Source organism: Nannobrachium achirus (assembly GCF_963921795.1).
Source record: "Nannobrachium achirus genome assembly, chromosome: 13".
In the NCBI taxonomy this organism is placed as follows: Eukaryota; Metazoa; Chordata; class Actinopteri; order Myctophiformes; family Myctophidae; genus Nannobrachium; species Nannobrachium achirus.
This window is the reverse complement of record NC_137833.1, coordinates 31,452,816-31,474,692: the sequence shown is the minus strand read 5'-3', so window position 1 is coordinate 31,474,692 and position 21,877 is coordinate 31,452,816. Positions and strand designations below refer to the sequence as shown.

General features: G+C 41.7%; 1 protein-coding gene across 1 annotated transcript; it reads left to right on the top strand.

Moving 5' to 3' along the window:
• Window positions 1–750: 750 nt before the first annotated feature.
• Window positions 751–20,828, top strand: ppp4r3b (protein phosphatase 4, regulatory subunit 3B). The gene is made up of 16 exons (XM_080741201.1): window positions 751–1,221; window positions 3,371–3,426; window positions 3,928–4,026; window positions 4,816–5,439; window positions 7,019–7,096; window positions 8,526–8,642; window positions 8,767–8,883; window positions 9,156–9,287; window positions 9,631–9,733; window positions 10,273–10,320; window positions 10,501–10,659; window positions 11,240–11,409; window positions 11,563–11,702; window positions 12,320–12,468; window positions 12,990–13,144; window positions 18,531–20,828. The coding sequence occupies exons 1-16, from the start codon at window positions 1,080–1,082 to the stop codon at window positions 18,633–18,635; spliced, it is 2,394 nt and encodes a 797-aa protein (XP_080597327.1). The 5' UTR covers window positions 751–1,079; the 3' UTR covers window positions 18,636–20,828.
• The last annotated feature ends 1,049 nt before the right edge of the window (window positions 20,829–21,877 follow it).

Here is a 21,877-nt window from a genome sequence, read left to right as displayed (position 1 = left end):
TAAGACAAAAAAAATATTATAGTAAATTTACTCCCATTGATTCTGAATGGGGACCCAAATGCATGGGCCTGGAAGGGGACCCAAATACAAGGCCCTGGATGGGGACCCAAAAGCATTTGGGTGAGAATCAAAGGGGGTACATTTACTTGACCCTTGAGACTAAATTTACCCCCATTGATTCTGACCCAAATGCTTCTGGGTCCCCATCCCTATGGTCCCCATCCAGGACCTTATTTGGGTCCCAATCCCAATTTTATTTTTAGTCTTAAGAATGCAACGAATACAAATATATATATATATATATATATATATATATATATATATATATATATATATATATATATATTATTGAACTCAAGTTTCCATGGCATGACTAAACAATAGAAAAAATGTCATTTTGAGGGGCTCTTTTAAGTACAGAGTGAAAGAAAGGTCAGGTTTATATGAGTGGTTAAATATCTGAAAACACAAATTGACATGAATCCAAAATACACTGATGATTGTGCTGTCAAACAATGAAACAATATGGAATCTCTGAAAAGGTTGTGGGGGTCCCCGCTTCATCTCTCTCTTAGAAACCAAGGGGTCCTTGCCTGGCCTGAAAACGTTGAAGACCCCTGTTGTAAACGAATGTTTTCTCATGCCAATAAAGCTTCCTTTGAATTGAATCGATATTCCAGGCTCTAAAAAAGTACCCAACCCCCCCGCGGCGGCAGTGGAGAAGAACAAGAACCAGATCCCATTACAAGATGGCGCCCTGTGGACGGTAGCGTAGAGGCCGTCCTGTAGTTGTTTGTGTTCTCTGTCAACAATTTCTCCCCTCAGACAGCAAGACTCCTCTCGGCGGAAAAAGCGTTTAAACGTCGTGAACGTGGCGACATTATTGTCGAACGGGCCGCCTGGAGGACCCCTCTCGTTGACAGCGAAACAAACGAGGAGCCCGTGTGTTGTTGTGAGGTAACATGCGGGTAGAAACAAAGTTAGCAGGTCGAGGATAGAGAAGAAACACAACCGATAGCCTGTTAGCAGCTAGCGCCGCTAGCTCCTGACTCCGGGGCTTGTTGTCTCTGGTGCTAACCATGTCGGACACTCGGCGGAGAGTCAAGGTGTACACGCTGAACGAGGACCGGCAGTGGGACGACCGAGGCACCGGGCACGTCTCGTCCACCTTCGTGGAGCGGCTGAAGGGAATCTCGCTGTTGGTGCGGGCCGAGTCGGACGGTGAGTTTACAACATTGTAGTTAGCATGGTTAGCCTAGCCGTGGCGTTGAAGTAACGTAAGTACATTTACTCAAGTACTGTGCTTAAAGTACAGTTTTTGAGGCGTTTGTTGTAGTACCTTACTGGAGTATGTCCAATTTCAGTACTTTTACTTAGTTCTACCCCACTACATTTCAGAGGCAGATATTGTACCTTTACTCCACTACATTTATTTAAAAACTTTACTATAGTTATTTTGAAGATTTTGATTATTACAAAATATGCATAAATGTAAACCCTATATTAATTGAAGAGTTTATTAGCAGTTTGCAATAGAAAAAAGGTACAGTTTCATGACAGCTCAAATCACTGGTATACATACATTTCGTCCATTTGAAAATGGCAGATCTACAAGCTCACAATGCGTCTCATCTGCTACGAGCTTGTTGTAGATCTATTTTCAAACTGATGTTTATTTATATACATTTGAAAACTTGAAATAGGACATTCTGCATAACGAGTACTTTCTACTTTTACTCAAGTAATATTGTGCTCCAGACTTTTACTTGTAACAGAGTATTTCTACATTGCAGTATTGATACTTTTACTCAGTAAAGTAACAAATGTGAGTACTTTTTTCACCACTGGTGTAGAGGCTAATTTGTGACTTCGTCGTAGCTGCGACCCTCGCACGCGACGTGTACAGAAACGACTTGTTTTCTCAGTTGAGAAAAAACGTGATGTTGTTTCTTGTGCGAACAACACTTCGCAATGCTTGTGCCTAACGACTTATAAAGAGTATACATTAACGTTGTTGTGTCAGGCTATGGTTAGCCCATTTATCTCCAGTGGCTAGTGTAATGGCAAATGTGTAATCTATTCGTCAGTTTTATTGGTTAGTAGCATCAAGAGTTGTCACTAACAACTGTTGTTGGTTTTGGTCACTCTGCAAGTCAGTGAATACTATTTAGTTTAGCAATGGATCGGCAGCCAGTTTGATGTCTAGCACATTGGTTCTCAGGGTCAGGGGTCCTTGAGGGATTTCCAGGGGGTCCCCATCTAAATGATAGTTAGGATTAGGAACCAATGGACCTTTTATGGGTCTGTAACTCAGAGTGTACAAATGGAACCTTGTACACTCTCCAAGTTAAATTAATATTGATTTGATATCGATATAATATTTGTGGTCTCAGAGATAGAAATGCAATTAAATGGGGGTCTGTAGCCTAATGCATGTTAAACTGGGGGGTCCTTGAATTTAAAATGGTTGAGAACCACTGCTAGAGCCATAAAAATATTCTCTTATCGGGGTCCCTGGCATATCTTTTCAAATGTGGTTCCGTGGGCTAATAGGGTTTAATTTGGGGGAACTTGACATGAACATGTTTGAGAACCACTGATCTAGCAGTTATAGTTGGAGGGGGGAGTGCCTGAGTCTAGTATCGTTAGATAATATATTTACGGCATAGAGATCCTTGATGTAGATAACCAAAAGTTGTGAAACTAATGTCAGCTATTTGTCATGTAGGTTGTGTTGAAGCCATGCTTTACCACATTGTTTACATTAAAGTTATACCATGTAACTTTTTTTATAAAACAAATCTTAAAATTGTCCTAACTCTTAAATCGCTAAAGTTTTAGAACACCCACTCTGTTATTTTCAGCTTCTGAAGCCTTCTCTTTATATATTTTCTTCTAGCAGTGACAGGGGCGGGATTTCCCGGCAAAATGACGTCATCATACACTACCGGCCAATCACAGCGAGGGTTATACACTGCCGGCCAATCACAGCGCATCTTGAAGTGGGGTCGCTAGCTATCACAATAGGGCGGCCATATTTGTAGGCGCCCGTGTGTCTCTATCTATACTCGGGTGAAACACTCCGTTTCTCCGGAATGCCTGAACGCACAGGAACCAGGGACCCCTCCAAAGATAGATCTCGGCGAGGTGGAGGCAGACGCGGGGGTGACGCGGGGGTGTGAGGCCCGGTCCGCGGCGAAAAACGGCCGAAAGACGCGGACGCTACTGACCACTAGTTGAGCAACTTACACAGTATAGCTTTAAAGCATAATGTTAGTTATGTCATCAGTTGGCTTTTTCATGTTGAATTGAGTTGGAATTCCATGTGATTACTACGACTGAAAACTAAACTCACTCTTTTGTGTTTTAGGTTCGCTGCTATTGGAATCAAAAATCAGTCCAAATACTGCATATCAGAAACAACAAGTAAGTGTAGTTATGCTGCTTGTTGGAAGGGGGTGGGAAAGAAAGCATCATCGTCTGGGGAAGTTAAAATCCACATTGCTTGAGTAAGTGCGTTGTGAATGTGATACTAGATATTTGGTGTTTGGAAAATTACAGTCCCTACTACAAAAATGTTCATAGTAGAAATGTGTCATTTGGCCAAATTGCCCATTTGACACATAGATATCAAGCAATTTCAGTACTCTGCTAATGGCTGTAATATAATACCTGTACTATAGACACACCCTGTGTCAGAACATTCTTCAGGAAACCTCAAGATATTTTTTTTTTCCTCCCAACTGGCCGTTTGAATTTAATGAAGAGAAGGGGAGCTGTGTCTTTTCCTTTGCAACAAAGCAATTTTACACAGGTTACAAACGATACCATGGTATTTTCAAGCATAAGTAAGCTTTTGTGTGTGAGGGAGAGGGTTGAGGATCACCTGTTTGTGAACTGTTTGCTGTTGTTTTGTCCATCACCCAGGACACACTGATTGTTTGGTCAGAAGCGGAAAATTATGACCTGGCTCTAAGTTTCCAGGAAAAGGCTGGCTGCGATGAGATCTGGGAGAAGATATGTCAGGTAAATCTAACACAGTTGTATTAAAGGATTTTAGATGTATTGTCCCAACATGGTTAAGAGAGCAGTTGCTTTGTACACTTAAAGGAGTAGTTCACCCCCAAAATGACTTTTTTTCTATTGATTACTCAGGCCATGGAGAGTAGAGTTCAATAATATTTTTTGGTTTTTGTCACATTCCTAAGACTAAAATGTGATAACAATAAATTTACCCCCATTGATTCCGGATGGTGACCCGTTTCGAAACGGGTCACCATCCGGAATCAATGGGGGTAAATTTACTCGAATCAAAATTTTGTCTTAGGAATGTGACAAAAACCAAAAAATATTATTGAACTCTACTCTCCATGGCATGAGTGATCAATAGAAAAAAAGTAATTTTGGGGGTGAACTACTCCTTTAATACTTGAATTGGTTTCAGTGCACAGAAACAATGAGACCTTAGATTACAGCAATACACCCTTTATGAAAATAGCTGTAAGCACATTTGCGATATATTTCTGTTAATGCATGCTTTTGACATGTAAAAACCTTTGTTTTGTTTTGAATGTGGAAACTGGAAAGAGTAGAATAAGATGTAAAGCACTGGAGGAAATTGATTTCTTATGACCATAAGATGTAAATTGGGTTATTAGAATAGTTGGCATTAACAATCACTTTATATGAATATATCGCTTTATATATTATACCATTATTCCCAGAAATTGCAGTGTGAGTGTATGTGTGCATGTAAATGCTCTCACTGTCCAATTCATAATGTTGTTTGTGCTCCTGGGTTATCCCACCCACCAGGTGCAGGGGAAGGACCCAGCACTGGAGATCACCCAGGACCCCATCGATGAGTCGGAGGAGGAGCGGTTCGAGGAGTTGCCAGAGACGAGCCACCTTGTGGAGCTGCCGGCCTGTGAGCCGGCCCGCCTAGAGGAGATCGCCGACCTGGTCACCTCTGTCCTCTCATCGCCCATCCGCCGGGAGAAGTTGGCCCTGGCTCTGATGAGCGACGGCTACATCAAGAAGCTGCTAGCACTCTTCCAGGTGTGTGAGGACCTGGACAACCGCGAGGGCCTGCACCATCTGTACGAGATTGTGCGTGGCGTCCTGTTTCTCAACAAGGCAGCTTTATTCGAGGTGATGTTCTCTGACGACTGCATCATGGACGTGGTGGGCTGCTTGGAGTACGACCCGGCGCTAGTGCAGCCCAAACGCCACCGCGAGTTCCTAACTAAGACGGCCAAGTTCAAAGAGGTGATCCCCATCACGGACTCAGAGTTGCGCCAGAAGATCCACCAGACATACCGTGTGCAGTACATCCAGGACATCATCCTGCCCACGCCCTCTGTCTTTGAGGAGAACTTCCTGTCCACGCTCACCTCTTTCATCTTCTTCAACAAGGTGGAGATCGTCAGTATGTTGCAGGTAAGACCACTGCACACCGGTTCAACGTGGATGTATCGATTCTTTTCACTGTAAGGTGTGCATTCACCTCAGACTTGAACTACGTCTCTAATTAAAATGGGTTTATTTTATTGCTGGGCAATATGGCCTAAATCTACTTAATGACACAATTCAACAGTGGACTTCCATTTTTTTCTTACTTAGTGAATATCTTAATTTAATATCTTAATCTAAAATTTAGATTAGATATATTCTACAACATGAGCAAGATTCTGAGTCTCAACTCAATAATAGAAAAAAAATACATTTGTTTTCCATTTACCCTAAAATGTTATGACAAATGCAATTTGTGGTCTATTATGTCGGTCTAAGGGAAATTCCTCCTCATGTATGACTTATTAATGTGTTTATCTTGTGTTTGATCTGATATGGTTAAAATTATGGTTGTATTGCTGTGCTGAATGTATTTGAAAAAAAAAGTAACATACCATCCCAAATCTGACTTTATTTTCTGATACCATTTTCCTTTTAAATTTTCTATAATTTTGATCCCACGATTTGCGACCCATTTTTCACCCAGTGCCAATGGTCTAATGTAATCTTGTGCGCTACACTCCCTCAACCAACCTGGGGAGCAACGGACTGAGCTCATGCTTCCTTCTATGCATGAGTAGTCCAAGCCGCTTATTTTCACCTGATGGGGGGAGTTTGCCTGTCTGGACGTAGCGCGTGGAAGGAACACGTTATTCCAAACGGTTCTTTTTCCCCTCCATCTGGTTGGCCAGGGGGAGGCAGTTTAGAGACCAGGATTACTGCATGTTTTTGAGGGTACATTTTTACCCTAGGTGACACGGGGAGAACATGCAAACTCCACACAGAAAGCCCCCCCCCCCCCCCCCCCCCAAGCACACTTTTGGATTAATGTGTCAGATACAGGATGCGTACCTAACATCACTACAACGTTCAGTTCCAGTTTCCATCACAGAAATGTTAGCAGTAATATACCCTCTCGTCTGTACCATCTGTTAATTATTTTTTGTATTATTATTGTGATTTTGTGATCAGACTGTTTTATCTAGACAATTGCGACCTATTGTAAGTAATTTATTTTACTCTGCCATCCGCCCAATCAATCAAATCAAGTTGTTTGCATTAGAACAACTCTTTGTAACATTGTCACTCTGTGGGCGTTTGCTTTTTGTCAAGTTGGATAGAAACGCATTGTTAAATTATGTACAACCTTTGTTAAAGTGTGAAGGGCGTTATGGATTCAGCTTTTCTTAAGTTGTCAATCATGGATTTCTCCCAAGTAATAACTACCATTCTTTTTTGTTGTTGGTGAAGTTAGGTCACATTGTTTTCTCAGGAGCCAATAAATCAAATGTCAGTAGTTTGAGTTTCTAATGTCCCTAAAAATATTTGTAGTAAGAGGTCGAGGAATGAATGTATTGTTCTGTGGCATTGCTCATTCAGATCATCTCATTACAGGAAGAACTGAAAACCAATCACAAGCCATCTGATTTCGAGCTTTAGTTGAAGTGACCTCTTTCCATGACTAGTTCTGTTTAGCTGTGATGACCATGTTTTCCTTATGCACCAGGAGGATGAAAAGTTCCTAACGGAGGTCTTTGCACAGCTGACAGATGAAGCTACAGAGGACAGTAAAAGAAGAGAGCTAGTAAGTCAACACATGTTCAACCTAACTAATTTGCTGCCCCCTCCCGAGTTTCCTGAGTTATTACAGTACCCCCAGACTGCCATGGCCCGAGTTTCCCGAGTTTTCCCGTTTTTGGACCTCAAAAAATGTATTAGGCATGATCGCAATCGTGAAATTGCATGTTTAACCCCCATACCAACCACATCTTTCAAAATGGCAGCCATGTTTGTTTACATTTGAAGAAAACAATGGCTTCTATCTCATGAATGCCTGAACGGATTTCCAAGCGGACTTTTTTGTTTGAAAGCGGTGCATGATCTAGGCACGGGCGTGCACTAAAAATGTATCCGTGCACTAAAAATTACATGGAATGGCAGTGAGGAACTTGGCGGCCATTTTGAAAAGGCAATGAATGAGTTAACTTAATCAGGTTAATGTGTATCATCAACATAAACAAAACTCAGGCAGATACTGTTGTATTGAGGGTTCTTTTCCCCTTTAAGGAAAGACTGCTACTTGTTGAATGACTGTTCCCTAAATGATTGTCTTAGGGGAGACCTGACCAATTGAAAAGTTTTTGACAGTCATCCTGACAGTTCTCAAAGCACATCTAGCCGTTGGCAACGACAGCAAGTATTATCCATGACGGAGGCGATGAGCCGCCTCAGCGCCGTTACCGAGTTATGTAAATAATGTAATAATAACTTTATCGCCGGGAAAAAAAGGATGTCTGCGGTGGCGGAAAGAAGTGACCGAGCGGGACGCGAACCCGGGGCACATGGATCAGAAAACCAAATTAACCACTCGGCCATGCGTTGTTGCTTCTTGCGTTTCTGTTGCTCACACGGTGACATGGACACTAGATCATTTCGGCTGCATATGAACGCTTGATAAAAGGCAAAAAGCAACAGCGATATCCCGGGACCTCACCGTTTTCTCTACAGCGCGTTGCCGCATGTACGGGGCATATATGTTCTATTAACACTATTCTTTGAAACAAAGACTAAAGGTCTTTGCACATTGCTGCGTTTTTCGGGCCGAATATCGGAGTGATTTTCGGAGTGCGTGAATAAAAAAATCAACCTCACGTTATGTCAATCACGTTTGCACACTGCCGCCGGTTTCGTATTTATTTTCGGACCAGGGTTGATTTTTTCCGATTTTCGCAGCTGTTGCACTGAGTCCCTTGCTCTCTCTCTCTTTCCTCTCTCTCTCCCTGGCCTACGGCTTTCGGATTTCCAAAACGCAACGAAAACACGCAGTGCAGTGTGCAACCACCTTTAGTCTTGAAACTTTTGGGTCAAACAGAATTTTGTTTTGCCAACTCCATTTGGAATAAAATATGATCTCAGTAAATGTTGCTTTTATAGATCATCTTGAACCGATTAACCCAGTGGTCTAACCTACTGACAAGCCTATTAAAAATTATTTATTTTCTTCTTCTGTCCAGGTGAACTTTTTCAAAGAATTCTGTGCTTTTTCACAAACGTTGCAACCACAAAACAGGGACGCGTTCTTCAAAACTCTGGCGAATCTAGGCATTCTACCTGCTCTGGAAATAGTCATGGTATGTCACTCGCAATATAATTTAATTTAACTTAAAATGTAATTTAAGTGCAGATTACAATGGTTTCTTCCTCTTATTCACTCCATGCTCTTTCTTTCTATGTCCATCTTCTGTTTGGGAGCAGGGTATGGATGACTTGCAAGTGAGGGCGGCAGCTACAGACATCTTCTCCTACCTAGTCGAGTTCAGCCCTTCCATGGTCAGAGAGTTTGTCATGCAGGAACCACAGCAGACAGACGATGTAAGCATCCTTTGGTGGAATGGTTGATTCCCTCCTTCCTAAGAAAAAGGATAGCTAGAAGGGCTGGCCCCAAATATCTAATAAGAGTTTTTTTTATACTTGTTTGGAAACGTAACATTTAAATATTCTGGATTTTGATGCTTAGTTTTTTGTCTGTGCTAAATTTCTTAAACATTCAAAGAAATATAGTGTTTGTATGTGATTTTACTGTATGTATAGCATGTTCCATCACTATTTGATACTAATTTGTTACTCTGTGTGTGTGTACACAGGACGTCCTGCTGATCAATGTGGTAATCAAACAGATGATTTGTGACTCTGACCCAGAGCTAGGAGGAGCTGTCCAGCTCATGGGCCTGCTGAGGACACTCATTGACCCCGAGAACATGCTGGCTCCCACCAATGTCAGTCCCAAAAGTAGTATATCGTCACTGTCGGGGTGAAACCTCCCGAGGCGTTGTGTGCTTGTAGATCGGCTATTTTCACTAGTTTAAATCATTTTAAAACGATGAATACAAAACAAACGGTTTTGGACATACAAGTTTTCCACCCTTAACGTTGATTTTCGAACATCTTATCAACCTTATCTGAGTGAAATTCATTAATCAAATGATGCAAATCTATAATAAGATAAGACCTTTATTGATCCCATAAGGGAAATGCAGTTAAGTGTATGTTATGGCCCCTTCAACAAACCACTGACAAGTTAATAGTTTTTTGTTTTTTCATTTGCATGCCTCCCATCAGAAAACCGAGAAGACCGAATTTCTTAGTTTCTTCTACAAGTACTGCATGCATGTCCTGACTGCCCCGCTGCTGGCTAACACTGCCCATGAGAAGATCTCAAAAGGTGAGTAAAATAAATAAATATCTGTCTGTCTGTCTGTCTGTCTGTCTGTCTGTCTGTCTGTCTGTCTGTCTCAATTCTTGTAAAATCCAATAGTAATATTCATATTGACTATTCAAAAGTCTAATTTCAGAAAATAAACATCTTTATATGCAAAGTAACAACATTTGAATTGAGTGTAAACACGTGACATCATCATACCTGGACGTTATGTGGGAACGCCTACTGAGTGGCAAAAAAACAGTCAGTAGGAGTCTATATGAGTTTCCCAACGAGCGCCAAACGCCAATGCTTTATGTTTTGCCAGTTGCCACTCAGTCTAGATGAGTGGCATGTGATGCAATACCCTCTATTGTGTAATTAAGGAAGGAAACATGACAATGTGGAAATATGGAATCAGTTTGGGACTTAAATATGCACAGACACTTCTAAATCATAATTACCCATATTTATCAGGGTGGGAAAATGTCAAGAGTTCATGGTGCACAAGTTATGAATTGAACCCTTGTGACTTGAGTCCTGTGTATGTCTTTGTGTTTCAGAACTGCAGGAGGGGTCAACCAAGATGCCAACAAACCCTGTGTGTCCCGGTAGGTGTCCCTCCCTACTCACAATATCCACATCCAGTCATGAATGATGAAATGCAATGTTATGATGCTTGTTTATAGCTGTCGTGATACCCTACATTTTTCCATTATATGAAAAAAAGAATTGCTATGTATATTCATGGGATTTTGTAAGCAAATATTTATTTTTATGTCTACATACAGACAACTTCCAGACTGCTCAATTACTAGCGCTGATCCTGGAGCTTCTGACCTTCTGTGTGGAGCACCACACGTACCACATCAAGACCTACATCATGAACAAAGACTTGCTGCGCAGGGTGCTGGTCCTCATGAACTCCAAACACACGTTCCTTGCGCTCTGTGAGTCCATGCACAACACAACAGTCTGATTCTTTTTTTTTTTTTTTTAAGATATGTTTTTGGGCTTTTGCCTTTATTGATAGGATAGTAGACTGACAGGAAACGGGGCAAGAGACGGGGAGTGACACGCAGCGACATCTGGTCGGGCTCGGGAATCGAACCAGCGACCAGCTGCAGGCTACGCAAAGCCTATGTGGTATGCGCCTGGACCAGTAGGCGCCCCACAACAGTCTGAATTTCATCCCTTAATGTTTCCTCTTAAATGGTCCCCCTATCAGTTTGAGTGTCCAAAACCAAATTCCTGTTCAATGGGCTTTCATCTTTCTATTTTTACTCACTTTATTTAGTTAGGATAGTAGAGAAACGGGAAACATGGGGCACACAGAACCAGGAATGTTCCGATTATGTGATCAACACACCATCTAGTCAGCAACCCGGCACAATCTAGCTTTTTAATCCTTAAGAGTGTTGTGTATTTTCCTGTGTATTTCCCAGTGTTGGCACTCGACACCAAAGAGCACCTGTCTTCGTCAACAACAGCCTTGTGTTTATACTAAAGTGTTCACGTCTCATTCATCAGGCGCCCTGCGTTTCATGCGGCGGATCATTGGTCTGAAGGATGAGTACTACAACCGCTACATCATCAAAGGGAACCTGTTTGAACCCGTCATCAACGCGCTGCTAGACAACGGCACACGATACAACCTCCTCAACTCTGCCATCATAGAGCTCTTTGAATTCATTAAAGTGGTCAGTACAGACACACATGATGTGACCCACGCCAAATTGTTTGATGAATTAACATAGCATCAGTTTTACTGTTGGAGCTTGGCGGTCCTACAGAGTCATTTTATACCGTGATAGGTGTGCTAAACTTAATCCATCATCTCTTTGACTTTCCAGGAAGACGTAAAGTCTCTGATAGCTCACATCGTGGACAACTTCTATAAAGCACTTGAGTCTATCGAGTATGTCCAGACCTTCAAGGGCCTGAAGGGCCGCTACGAGCAGGAGAAAGACAGACAGAGTCAAAGACTTAACAGGTCAGTGGTATGACTGCATACAATTATTGGCGAGGACTGAATCATTTGCCTCTGTACAGCCCTGTATCTTCCATTTGAAGTTTTTAATTTACCATCAAGACTTGGCCTGATCTCTTTATTTCCCTTTTTTGTGTCAAATGTCACTGCAGTCAGTGTAGGATATTTAGAATAATGGAAGTCAATCTTCGGAATGGCAATGTTTCTGAATTTTGTGTGTATGTTTGCATGTGACAAAAAGTGATAGTGGGCGTTCACGAGGTGAGTAATTGATAGACAAAAAGTATTCCTTTATGAAATATGTATTTGCCATTATATCCATGAATAGATGATGAATTACGGTTCAATGTTAACGAGTTGGCATTTCCTGGTTTTACAAAATACCTGTTTAGCTTCTTATTTGGATGATATTTCATGTCTGGATCATGTGATGTGCTCTTTAGATATATATTAATACATTTACCCAAAAGTGCTGTGAAGATGACAATCGCCAAGAGTATATTATGTGAAGTTATAAAGGAGATTTGGAGCAGCCCTGCTGTCCCAGTGTCCATGTAGACTTGATTACAGTACGTTTTCTGTGTCAAGATTTTTTTTCCACCACTTTTTTTCTTCTGTAGATATCGTCGAGATGCACGGTCGTTGGATGAGGATGAAGAGATGTGGTTCAATGACGATGAAGATGACGACGATGGGGAGGCTGTGGAGAAGAGTCGGGCAGAAGATGACATCTCTGACACCTATGGCAAGTACATGGAGGCCAAAAAAGGTATGTCGCTCTGTCATATTAAAGGTTTGTTTACTGTACATCTGTAGTGCTGCAGAGGTCCAGTGTTTTGGTTAGTCTTCCATTTGACAAAAAACAACGATACACAAAAGAAGAAGCCCACTTTCTGGCAGGAAGTGACGAATGCAGAGGGTGGAGCTAAAATGAAGGGGAAACATTTGCTAGTACTAGGAGGCAGACCCATGGCATATCTATTTCAATATTTCTATGGTCAAGGAGCATAGAATTAATTATTTTGTCAATCATTGACAGTGGGATATCAATGCCAAATAACATACTGAGGCAGATTCTACAAATGCCTTCTAAATCAGTAGTTCTCTAATCATGCAAAGGACCCCCCAAATGATATGTATTTCACCACGGACCCCCACCTGAAAAGGTTTTGTGCCAGGGACCCCCAGAAGCAAACACACATTTTCCAAGATATTCTTTTCATTGTTTTAATCATTTATATTTATGCCATATAGCACATCATGACGCTTTGGACCTCTCTTAACTTGCAGGAACTGCAAATGGAACAAATGGTGCCAACAATGGGAAAACTGCTCCCATCCCCCCTGCCTCGCCAACAAGCACCCCAAACAACATCAACATAAACAACAACAGCACTGCCTCCCCAGTGAAGACGACTGCTCTGCCCTCCACGCCTGTTGTAAAGGTATGTTATGTTATGATCGCTACCTTATATCGCCATATTGGTTGAGACCACATAAACCACATTTTCTGATTACCCTCATGTGGTAAGTGGTACAGCAGTCGCGCTTATTACTATTATATTATACTATTTCTTTATATTCGCGATTACCGTCAATTATCCATTTTAATAAATAAAACCTCTTCTTTGAAACATCATTTAATTCTGTTATATCATCTAGTGATGAGTCTGACGTCATCGTGTTGCGCACCACGCAGCAGTAGCCACACATGTTGTTTACCTCGCACAGCTGTCTTGGTCGGATGCACTAGCCTAGGCTAGGATAACTAGTTTGTGTCATCATGGACGATGAAAGTTTGGTTCCAAAGTCAAGTACCACCGCACTGCTATCTGTGGGCACAGATAGCGGTGAGGTCGTGAAAAATGACTTTCGTGGGATACGACCGTCATGTTTCAGGGCCACTACAGACCCAACACCCACAACAACAATACACCGAACTTGGAAATAAAACCGCAGCAGCCAGTCCCAACAGGAACTGGTCCAGCCCGTCAAAGTTGGAGTCAAAAAGACCTTTGGCCTGTCCAGTGCAGTTTTAACCTGCTAAAACCCTGTGGTGGAAAGAGTACTCTCACATATTTTACTTAAGTAAAAGTATCAATACTGCAATATAGTAATACTCAGTCACAAGTAAAAGTCGGAATTCAAAATGTACTTATGTAAAAGTATGAAAGTGTTGTTTGTACTAAGTACCAAAAGTAAAAATGGCAGATCTACAAGCTCACAACCTGTCGCAATGCAACGTTGTGAGCTTGTAGATGAGCTTTTTTCAAATAGCCAAGGTATAAAATAGGGCTAAAGTGGTTTGGGTATGTTTTATCATTTATATCTGAAAAGTAACTAGTAACTAAAGGTTTCAAATAATTGTAGTGGAGTAAAAGTACAATATTTGGAAAAGTACAAATAAATCAAAATTGTATTTAAGTACATTACTTAAGTAAATGTGCTTAGTTACTATTATATACACACTGAAAACCCTGCACTTTTGCAGTTTGTTTTCAAAAGGAATTTCAAAAAGCAATTAAATTGCTCTTCATTAAGTTGTGTACTGTATGAGTATTATCAAAGCTCATACTATCATAGTGGCATATAATGAAGGAAAGAAATAGACAATATATTCACAATCGAAATTATTTGTACGACAATTAATCATCTCCAGAAATTCATAATCGTGACAGCCCAATGTCACGTCCTTATTTGATCATTTGTGAGCCGTATGTGATCGGGGCATTAGAGATACCCAGAACAGATTCTCTGAAAACAGAGGGTGCTGTTCTTTTATTGATGATTGCTAGCCAGATTGGTGTTCACCAAACAATCAATCACATGTGCAGGGCTCCAGAGTGCGACCTATTAGGTTGCATATGCTACCTAATTTCTTAAGGTGCAAGTTAAAATTTAACAAGGTCGCACCGGTGCTACTTTCAATGAGTGGGGGGGAAAAAAAGAAAAAAGATCCTCGAGAAACCAACCATGCAGTGACAGGAGCAACCATGCAGTGACAGGAGTGATGACTGGAGGGGAGACGCGATGCATTTAGTAGAACAGCTGTTGTAAACCGCAGATGATTAGTGGATTCTCCGCTTTGAAAACTGCCCGACTTTTTATGACTTTAATACTTTTATGACTCTCAGCCTCACAAGGAACGGTGCTAAAGCCTTAGTATGAAGCTAATCAACAACAAACGTAGGCTATAAACAATTATGTCACGTTCACCGCATCGATGCAGAATGGGGCACGGCTGCATTGCAATGCATGCAAATTATCTTAATCTAAAGCTTTTTAACACTATGCCAGCCGAAATTGCTATTATTATATTATGATCTGAGACATAATATTATGTTTATAAACGTTAGCGCACTCCCCCTCCCCCAGCGCCGCCGGTTTGTTTTGGTTTGAGGTCCCCCGGTCGTAAACTCAACATAAATATCTTGATTTCCATTGGCATAGAGTGGGGATTTTGTCCCGAGTCGTCTTCCCCCCGTGGCGCTTCGCGTGCGTGATCCGTGCACATCGCGGTAAACGAATGTAATCCCGTCAATATGAAGACCCTGTGACAACTTTGATCTGGTCGAAAACATCCCCGAGATGCGCTATGCTAACGCTTCCTCCTCCAATGAAAGTGAACGGAGAATTTGTTATAGAGAAGGGATAGTCACCAGAAGCACTTCCGGTTCATGTGCAGAGAAGAATGATGCAATTCACCGTTTGTCAGCCTTCTGATTGGTCCCTGAGACTCCCTGACTGGCCAACCAGAAAAATACATTCACTTTTTGCAAGCGGGGGTGGAGTTCTGCAGTCGGAGAAAGTGGCAGCCGTCTTTCACCGGCTGTCCGCACTGCGGAGCACGGCCAGGCCGCTCGCGACCATAGCGCTTGCGATCATTGTAATGAATAAGCTTCAACAGACTAGTTCACATGGACCTTATCAATGTAACTAAGAGTTACGATTGGGTACATATATTTTAAATGGGCAGAATTACGAAAAGCCAGCCTATTATGTGAGGAGAACTATAATCTGGCTGTCCTCTTCCTACCCAAGATGCAATGCGCTTTCTCTTTCTATTTCTATTCTCTCTCTGATCCAGAGGATTAAACTAATTAAAACATATATTTTCGGGGGAAAACTACTGTTTTGCTATGTAATTACTGTACCTTTTTCTTCCCTTTTTATTAATATCACGTATATGTGTTTTGGGGTACTTTATATAGCTGTAATGAGGCTATGAAAAAATAAAAAAATCCCATTCACTGCCACTATAAAAGAATCTGCAATGGGTGATTCTGTCCCACTGGGATTAAACAAATTAAAACATAATATTTTTGGGGAAACCCCCTGTTTTGCAATGTAACTACTGTACCTTTGTCTTCCCTTTTTATTAATATCACCTAGATGTTTTTCCTTTGGTACTTTATATAGCTGTAATGAGGCTATGAAAAAATAAAAAAATCCCATTCACTGCCACTATAAAAACAATCTGCCCAGGGTTAATGTCCCACCATAGTAACAGGGCAGAATGGGGCGGGATTTGCAAAAGCCTGAATTGGTTAGACGGGTGGTGAGTAGAGCCCGACCGATACCATTTTTTCCGACCGATACCGATATCCGATGTTGGAGAGTGCTAGAGCACCGATACAGATACCGATACCGATGTTTTGTAAAAATCTTTTTTTTATTCATTTAAGATCATTTAATTGACAGCTCGCCCCTCGGATAAATGGTCAGATTATTGCTTTTTTTGTGCTTTTCATGTCAAACTTTAAGTTTGGTCGCAGTTATCAATTTCTATTGCTTGTTGGATAATAATACTCTTTTAATTTGGGGGTTCTGCTGTGTTTTGTCTCGTTTATGAATTAATATGTGTCTTTTATCCAAACGTAAATGCATTGCCAAGCAATTAAACAATACAAGTTCTATAGTCTATAGTCAGACATCTATATTTCTCTGTGGATTTTCACATAGGCCTACACACCTTCCTCCACCGCAACATGAAAAATCAGAGTTAGACAGTGCATGTGGTGAGTGAACGACACACGAGAGGCAGCAGCTCCAGTAGTGTTGGCTTGCATCTTGGACTATTATACTGCACTCTGCTGGATAATTCTGGTATTGCCCACACATCGGCCTATATAACTCAGGGTTTCATGCTCTATCCGCAGACATGTTACAGACAATTAACTCAGTTACTGCCAATTAAATATGCCTTCTTTGGGTTCTCCCTGCCATAAATCTCCATAGACTTCCATGTCATTTATAGTGCACAGATCATGCACGCCCATGCACAGATCATGCACCATGTTTGTGCAGGCTGTTCACAGCTTTCAAACAAAAAAATCAGATTGGAAATCCGTTCAGGCATTCTTGAGAAAATAGCCATTATGTTTTACATGTTATGTAAGCAAAGATAGCTGCCCTGTATGAAAGATGGGGTTGTATGGGGGGTGGAACATGCAAAATCGCGATTGCAATCATGTTTACTAGATTTAATGGGGTCCAAAAAAATAAATAAAAAAAATATATATATATCGGTATCGGTGGAATAATTCACCGATACCGATACCTCCAAAACGACCGATATATCGAATTGACCGATATATCGGTCGGGCTCTAGTGGTGAGACAGAGAAGGGGTAGCGATCGTTTTTTTTTTATCATTATCTCTTATTTCATTTTTAATGACCTAGTACGGTAAAAGACGGCGCGGCTGAGACTCCTTGCTCAGATGTCCGGTATATTCCGGTTTTAATATTAAGGGTCTCCCCGTGGCTTGCAAAGTGTTAAGAAGTCCTCTACTCCACCACCACACTTGTTTAGTGTGTGTGTGTGTGTGTGTGTGTGTGTGTGTGTGTGTGTGTGTGTGTGTGTGTGTGTGTGTGTGTGTGTGTGTGTGTGTGTGTGTGTGTGTGTGTGTGTGTGTGTGTGTGTGTGTGTGTGTGTGTTGCACAGTGCACTAGGGCTGTAATCTAACCCTGTTTTAAGGATTCAAACATCGGGGACGACGGATGATAATAATTTAACAAATAGTGGCAAATAGCTACTTGTATGTAGTTAATAAAGGACAGAAGCATGGATTTACAAGACAATCTCAATCATCTCATCAATAATGCCAGTGCGCACAGCTGTGGAGACTCCACCACATGCAGCTCAACTGGTGCAGTGAAATGACTGATAGCAGGAAGGATAGAGTTGTATGCGTCCTGGGGATGCAGTGATGCTTAGTTTAATGCGTCCTTTATAAAAGATATGCGTCAGGGACGCGGGATGCAGGGCTATCAATGCCACTGGTCAGCTGACTTGCAGTGTGGATTATGGAGAAAGTTGAACGCTGCTGCTGTACGAGGCTACTGCTGCTCCAGTGTTAAAGATTTCTGTGTCTGTCCATGTGCCGTTAATAGCCCCACTCTGCTCCCATGCACTATATAGGCTATATATTTGCTGTTGGTGCTATAACAGGCCAATGTGAAAAGGGTGGCATTTGTTAATGTGCGTGCAAAATTTAACGGAAAGCACAAGCTGCGATCGTGATTTGTGGCATTTCGTTCAAAAGGACCAATCCTGCTAACTTTGGGAGCCAATCTTCGCCAATCAGGATGGAATATGGAAAGTCTGACAGATCCATGTTGATCACATGACTGTAGACATACAGTCTACTGATTTGCATGATTTTTGGACAAAATCTGTAGGAGTACTGTCAAACGATGACAGAGGAAAGTGATGTTGGAAACAAGAAATAATGTAATTTGTTATTTGTTCAACTGGGTGTCAATGTCTTAAATATCAGACAATTAATTTTTTGTTTCCCTAAATATAACCATTAAAATGTCTTTCTCAGACGGCTATGGTGGGCCTGGTGGACTATCCTGATGATGAAGACGAGGACGAAGAGGATGAGGAGGAAGAGCAGTCTCCGAGGAAACGGCCCCGTCTGGGCTCATAAAAACCTGCTCGTTTCGGTTGTAGCCGACGGATGATAAAATCCCTCCTTCCCTCCCTCCTCCGGTCGTCTCATTGGTCACTGTCCCCGCCCCCTACAGAGGAGACGGACAAACTCCCACTCTACTCCCTTCTATCACCTACCCATTTTCGTCCCTCCCAAGGAGAAGATATAAATTCTCTCCTACTGGAAAGAAGTATGGACCTATCTGCTCCATCTTCATCTCCTCTGCTTTACCTCCTTCGCTCCTCCAGGAGAGTCGGAGAGCTCCTGTCCCCTTCCTCCACACCAATACCTCCCTCCATCTCCGAACCTCTTTCTACACCACCTCCTCAACCACCTGGCTACCTGTGGAACCGAGAGGCTGAAACCACAACAGTGATCATCAGTGCCACGACGGATGCCTCTCCCACTCTGTTGCTATAGCAATAGTAGCCAGGAAACTGCAACATTGACCCCTCTCCACCTCTTTTTAACCCTTCTTCACCCCTCCCATCAAACCATCACCCAATGAGCTCCACAGAGAGAGGAGGAAGCCAGAACACAGCCAGCCAACGTACCAACTATTCAGAGAGCCAGTCAGGCTAGCAGGGCTAGCCTTTTATAGTTATTAGAAAGCTTGACTGGCTGAATCAGTGTGTGACACCCACCGCGGACAAGCAGAACTGTTCATTCAGGTTGTGAATTGAGGGATCTATAGGCAAGATAAAATAGAAGGAAAATTGTGATCTGAGGAAGGTAAGACAACAGGGAAAGTAATTGCAGCCACAACCTGACGAGGAGCAGGACTGAGCGATTTAAAAGCCAGGGTGGCGCACACAACACGAGACACACACACACTCAACACAGGACTGCGTTAGCCAGGAAATCCTGTATTTCATGACTTTATTAAAACGTACTGTACAGATTTTTCTTTTTAATCATTTTTCCCCCTGACATGATTTTAAAAGGGGAGAAGATATACCTTCTTACCTGCCTGTGTATTTTTTGTTGTTGTCGTTGCACAAAAGGTGGGGTCACTGTTCACCCTTTTAATCCAATTTAATTTGATTCATTGTAAAAAGCAAAGACGTTACAAATGCTGGTTTTAAAAATAACATGTATTAAAACTGCAGTAAAGTCATTTTTTGCAGCCAATCTCTGGAGGATGTCTGAAGTTCTGTTTGTATTTCAGTGGCTTGAAGGGTTAAGTGGCATCTTTACAAGACAGCCCAATGTTTTTTAGTCACAAACCTGACATGTTTGTGCACTCACAGTAGACTTCACACACTTCTCAGGAGCCCCGGGTTAATCCCAAGCACCTCTAGATGTGAGTTAATTTGTTCTGGGACCGTGGAGTTTGGTTAGCCAGCATTTCTCTCTGGACAGGGGCTATTGTGTACCACTGGCAGGTGTTTGGCAGGTGTTTGGTATGGTGGAGACATGCATTCATATATGTAAAACTGAACGCGCTAGATGCTGGCAAGTGATACAATACTCAAGTACCAACTGACTTATGTATTTCAGATCGGAAGCATGTAGAAATATCCCCAGGTGTCACTGTACTGGTTAAAAAGCAACCTTGTTAAAACGTGACTTTTTTTTTCATGTCTATAAGTCATGTAATTCCTTGGCCTGTTTTATAGACATAGCTGATCAATTAAGTGCTACAGGGAAAATCATTTTAAATCATTGGATCCAACTCATTTTAATTTGACCTTGAATATTTTAATTGGGGAGCACATTCAGTGCTGATTATATCAAACATTCCTTCTAAGAGATTTCTAAAGACATCAGGAGGAGAAAGGGAAGGCGCTTCGGGTTGAATTTCTCAATGCCATGCGTTGCATAGTATCTCCAGGTCTCATGATCTCTCATCGCCAATAAACGGAAACGGTGAAGATCTAAATAACGCCCGTCTGTCACTTGCCAGAGTGAAAAGTTTCAAGGAATAGAACAGGTGTTCAAATATCACTGCCATCATTGATAGGTGATCTAGAAGAGTAATGATGAGACAGTAGTCATTTCTAGTTCAGCCTGAGATCTGGTAAAGCCACTTCATGTCGACACATTTCAACAGCTGATGGGTGATCATAGTAGCTTTTTATTTTCTCATGATCAATTTGTACCAAGTGCATTTACTGCCACTATCCTCCATACAGAACATTTGTATGCATTTGTTATTTGATAAGTTTTCAGATTAAATGTGACCCTGGCATTAAACATGTGAACCTCGCTTTTTTTAAATGAACTTTTCACATTGGCGATTGACAGTGCAATACAAATGGGTGCTTGGTGACTCAACTGACTCCACTGCAACAACCTGATATATATATTTTGTGTGTGTGTGATTCCAATAAGCTCAATTTGCAATCCAACCCAGAGCCCCAAAGTTGTAACTTTCCTCTTATACCCTGGATTTGTACCCAGTTATCATTGAGCTAATAGAGCCTGCCTGCTTGCTCGGGGGATAAATTGAATCTTGGCCTTCAGGTCAAAATTCATGTCAGATCCTGTGTCTAGTATCTGACATGACGGTACCTTTGGCACAATACAAATGTCTCCATAGAAGAGCAGGGAGGGGGAAAAAATACAACCACCTCATAAGTATTAACATTATTGCAGTACAGCAGTGCTATGTTAAATGGATAATTGTTCAGATACTATGCTTATTGCTTTGCTATAAAACATGGTGTTACTTAGCCTGCTTCCAGACCATAGACCCCGCCCACTCTCAGAGTGGACTCTTTGAGCTGAGTCTGAGATCAGGCTAGGTGTTACTACCAGTAAGACTCCCTAATCCGTAGATAAGTGACCGTCAGGTTGCAGTGTGATTTTAGAGCAAAATGTGTAGGAGCAGTGTCCAAAAAAGTGTTTGAAAACATCTGCCTGATGGTGACGCTATATGGGACAGATCCATGTTGATGGCATGAGTGTAGACATATTGTGTACCGATTTGCGTGGTTTTAGGGCAAAATCTGTAGGAGCAGTGTCCAAAAATGTGTTTGAAAAAATCGTCCTGATGGTGGCGCTATGTGGGACAGATCCATGGTGATGACATGAGTGTAGACATACTCTGTACTGATTTGTGTGATTTTAGGGCAAAATGTGTAGAAGCCGTGTCCAAAAATGTGTTTGAAAAAATTGTCCTGATGGTGGCACTATATCGGACAGATCCATGTTGAAGACATGAGTGTAGACATACTGTGTCCTGATTTGCGTGATTTTAGGGCAAAATCTGTAGGAGCAGTGTCCAAAAATGTGTT

What these genes read in the sequence shown, in the direction of transcription:
- ppp4r3b (XM_080741201.1), top strand. Translation starts at nt 1,080, where the DNA reads ATGTCGGACACTCGGCGGAGAGTCAAGGTGTACACGCTGAACGAGGAC. An exon ending in ACAGTAAAAGAAGAGAGCTA is followed by an intron (nt 7,097 to 8,525) that starts GTAAGTCAACAC and finishes TCTTCTGTCCAG; the next exon opens with GTGAACTTTTTCAAAGAATT. An exon ending in TCTTTGAATTCATTAAAGTG is followed by an intron (nt 11,410 to 11,562) that starts GTCAGTACAGAC and finishes TTGACTTTCCAG; the next exon opens with GAAGACGTAAAGTCTCTGAT.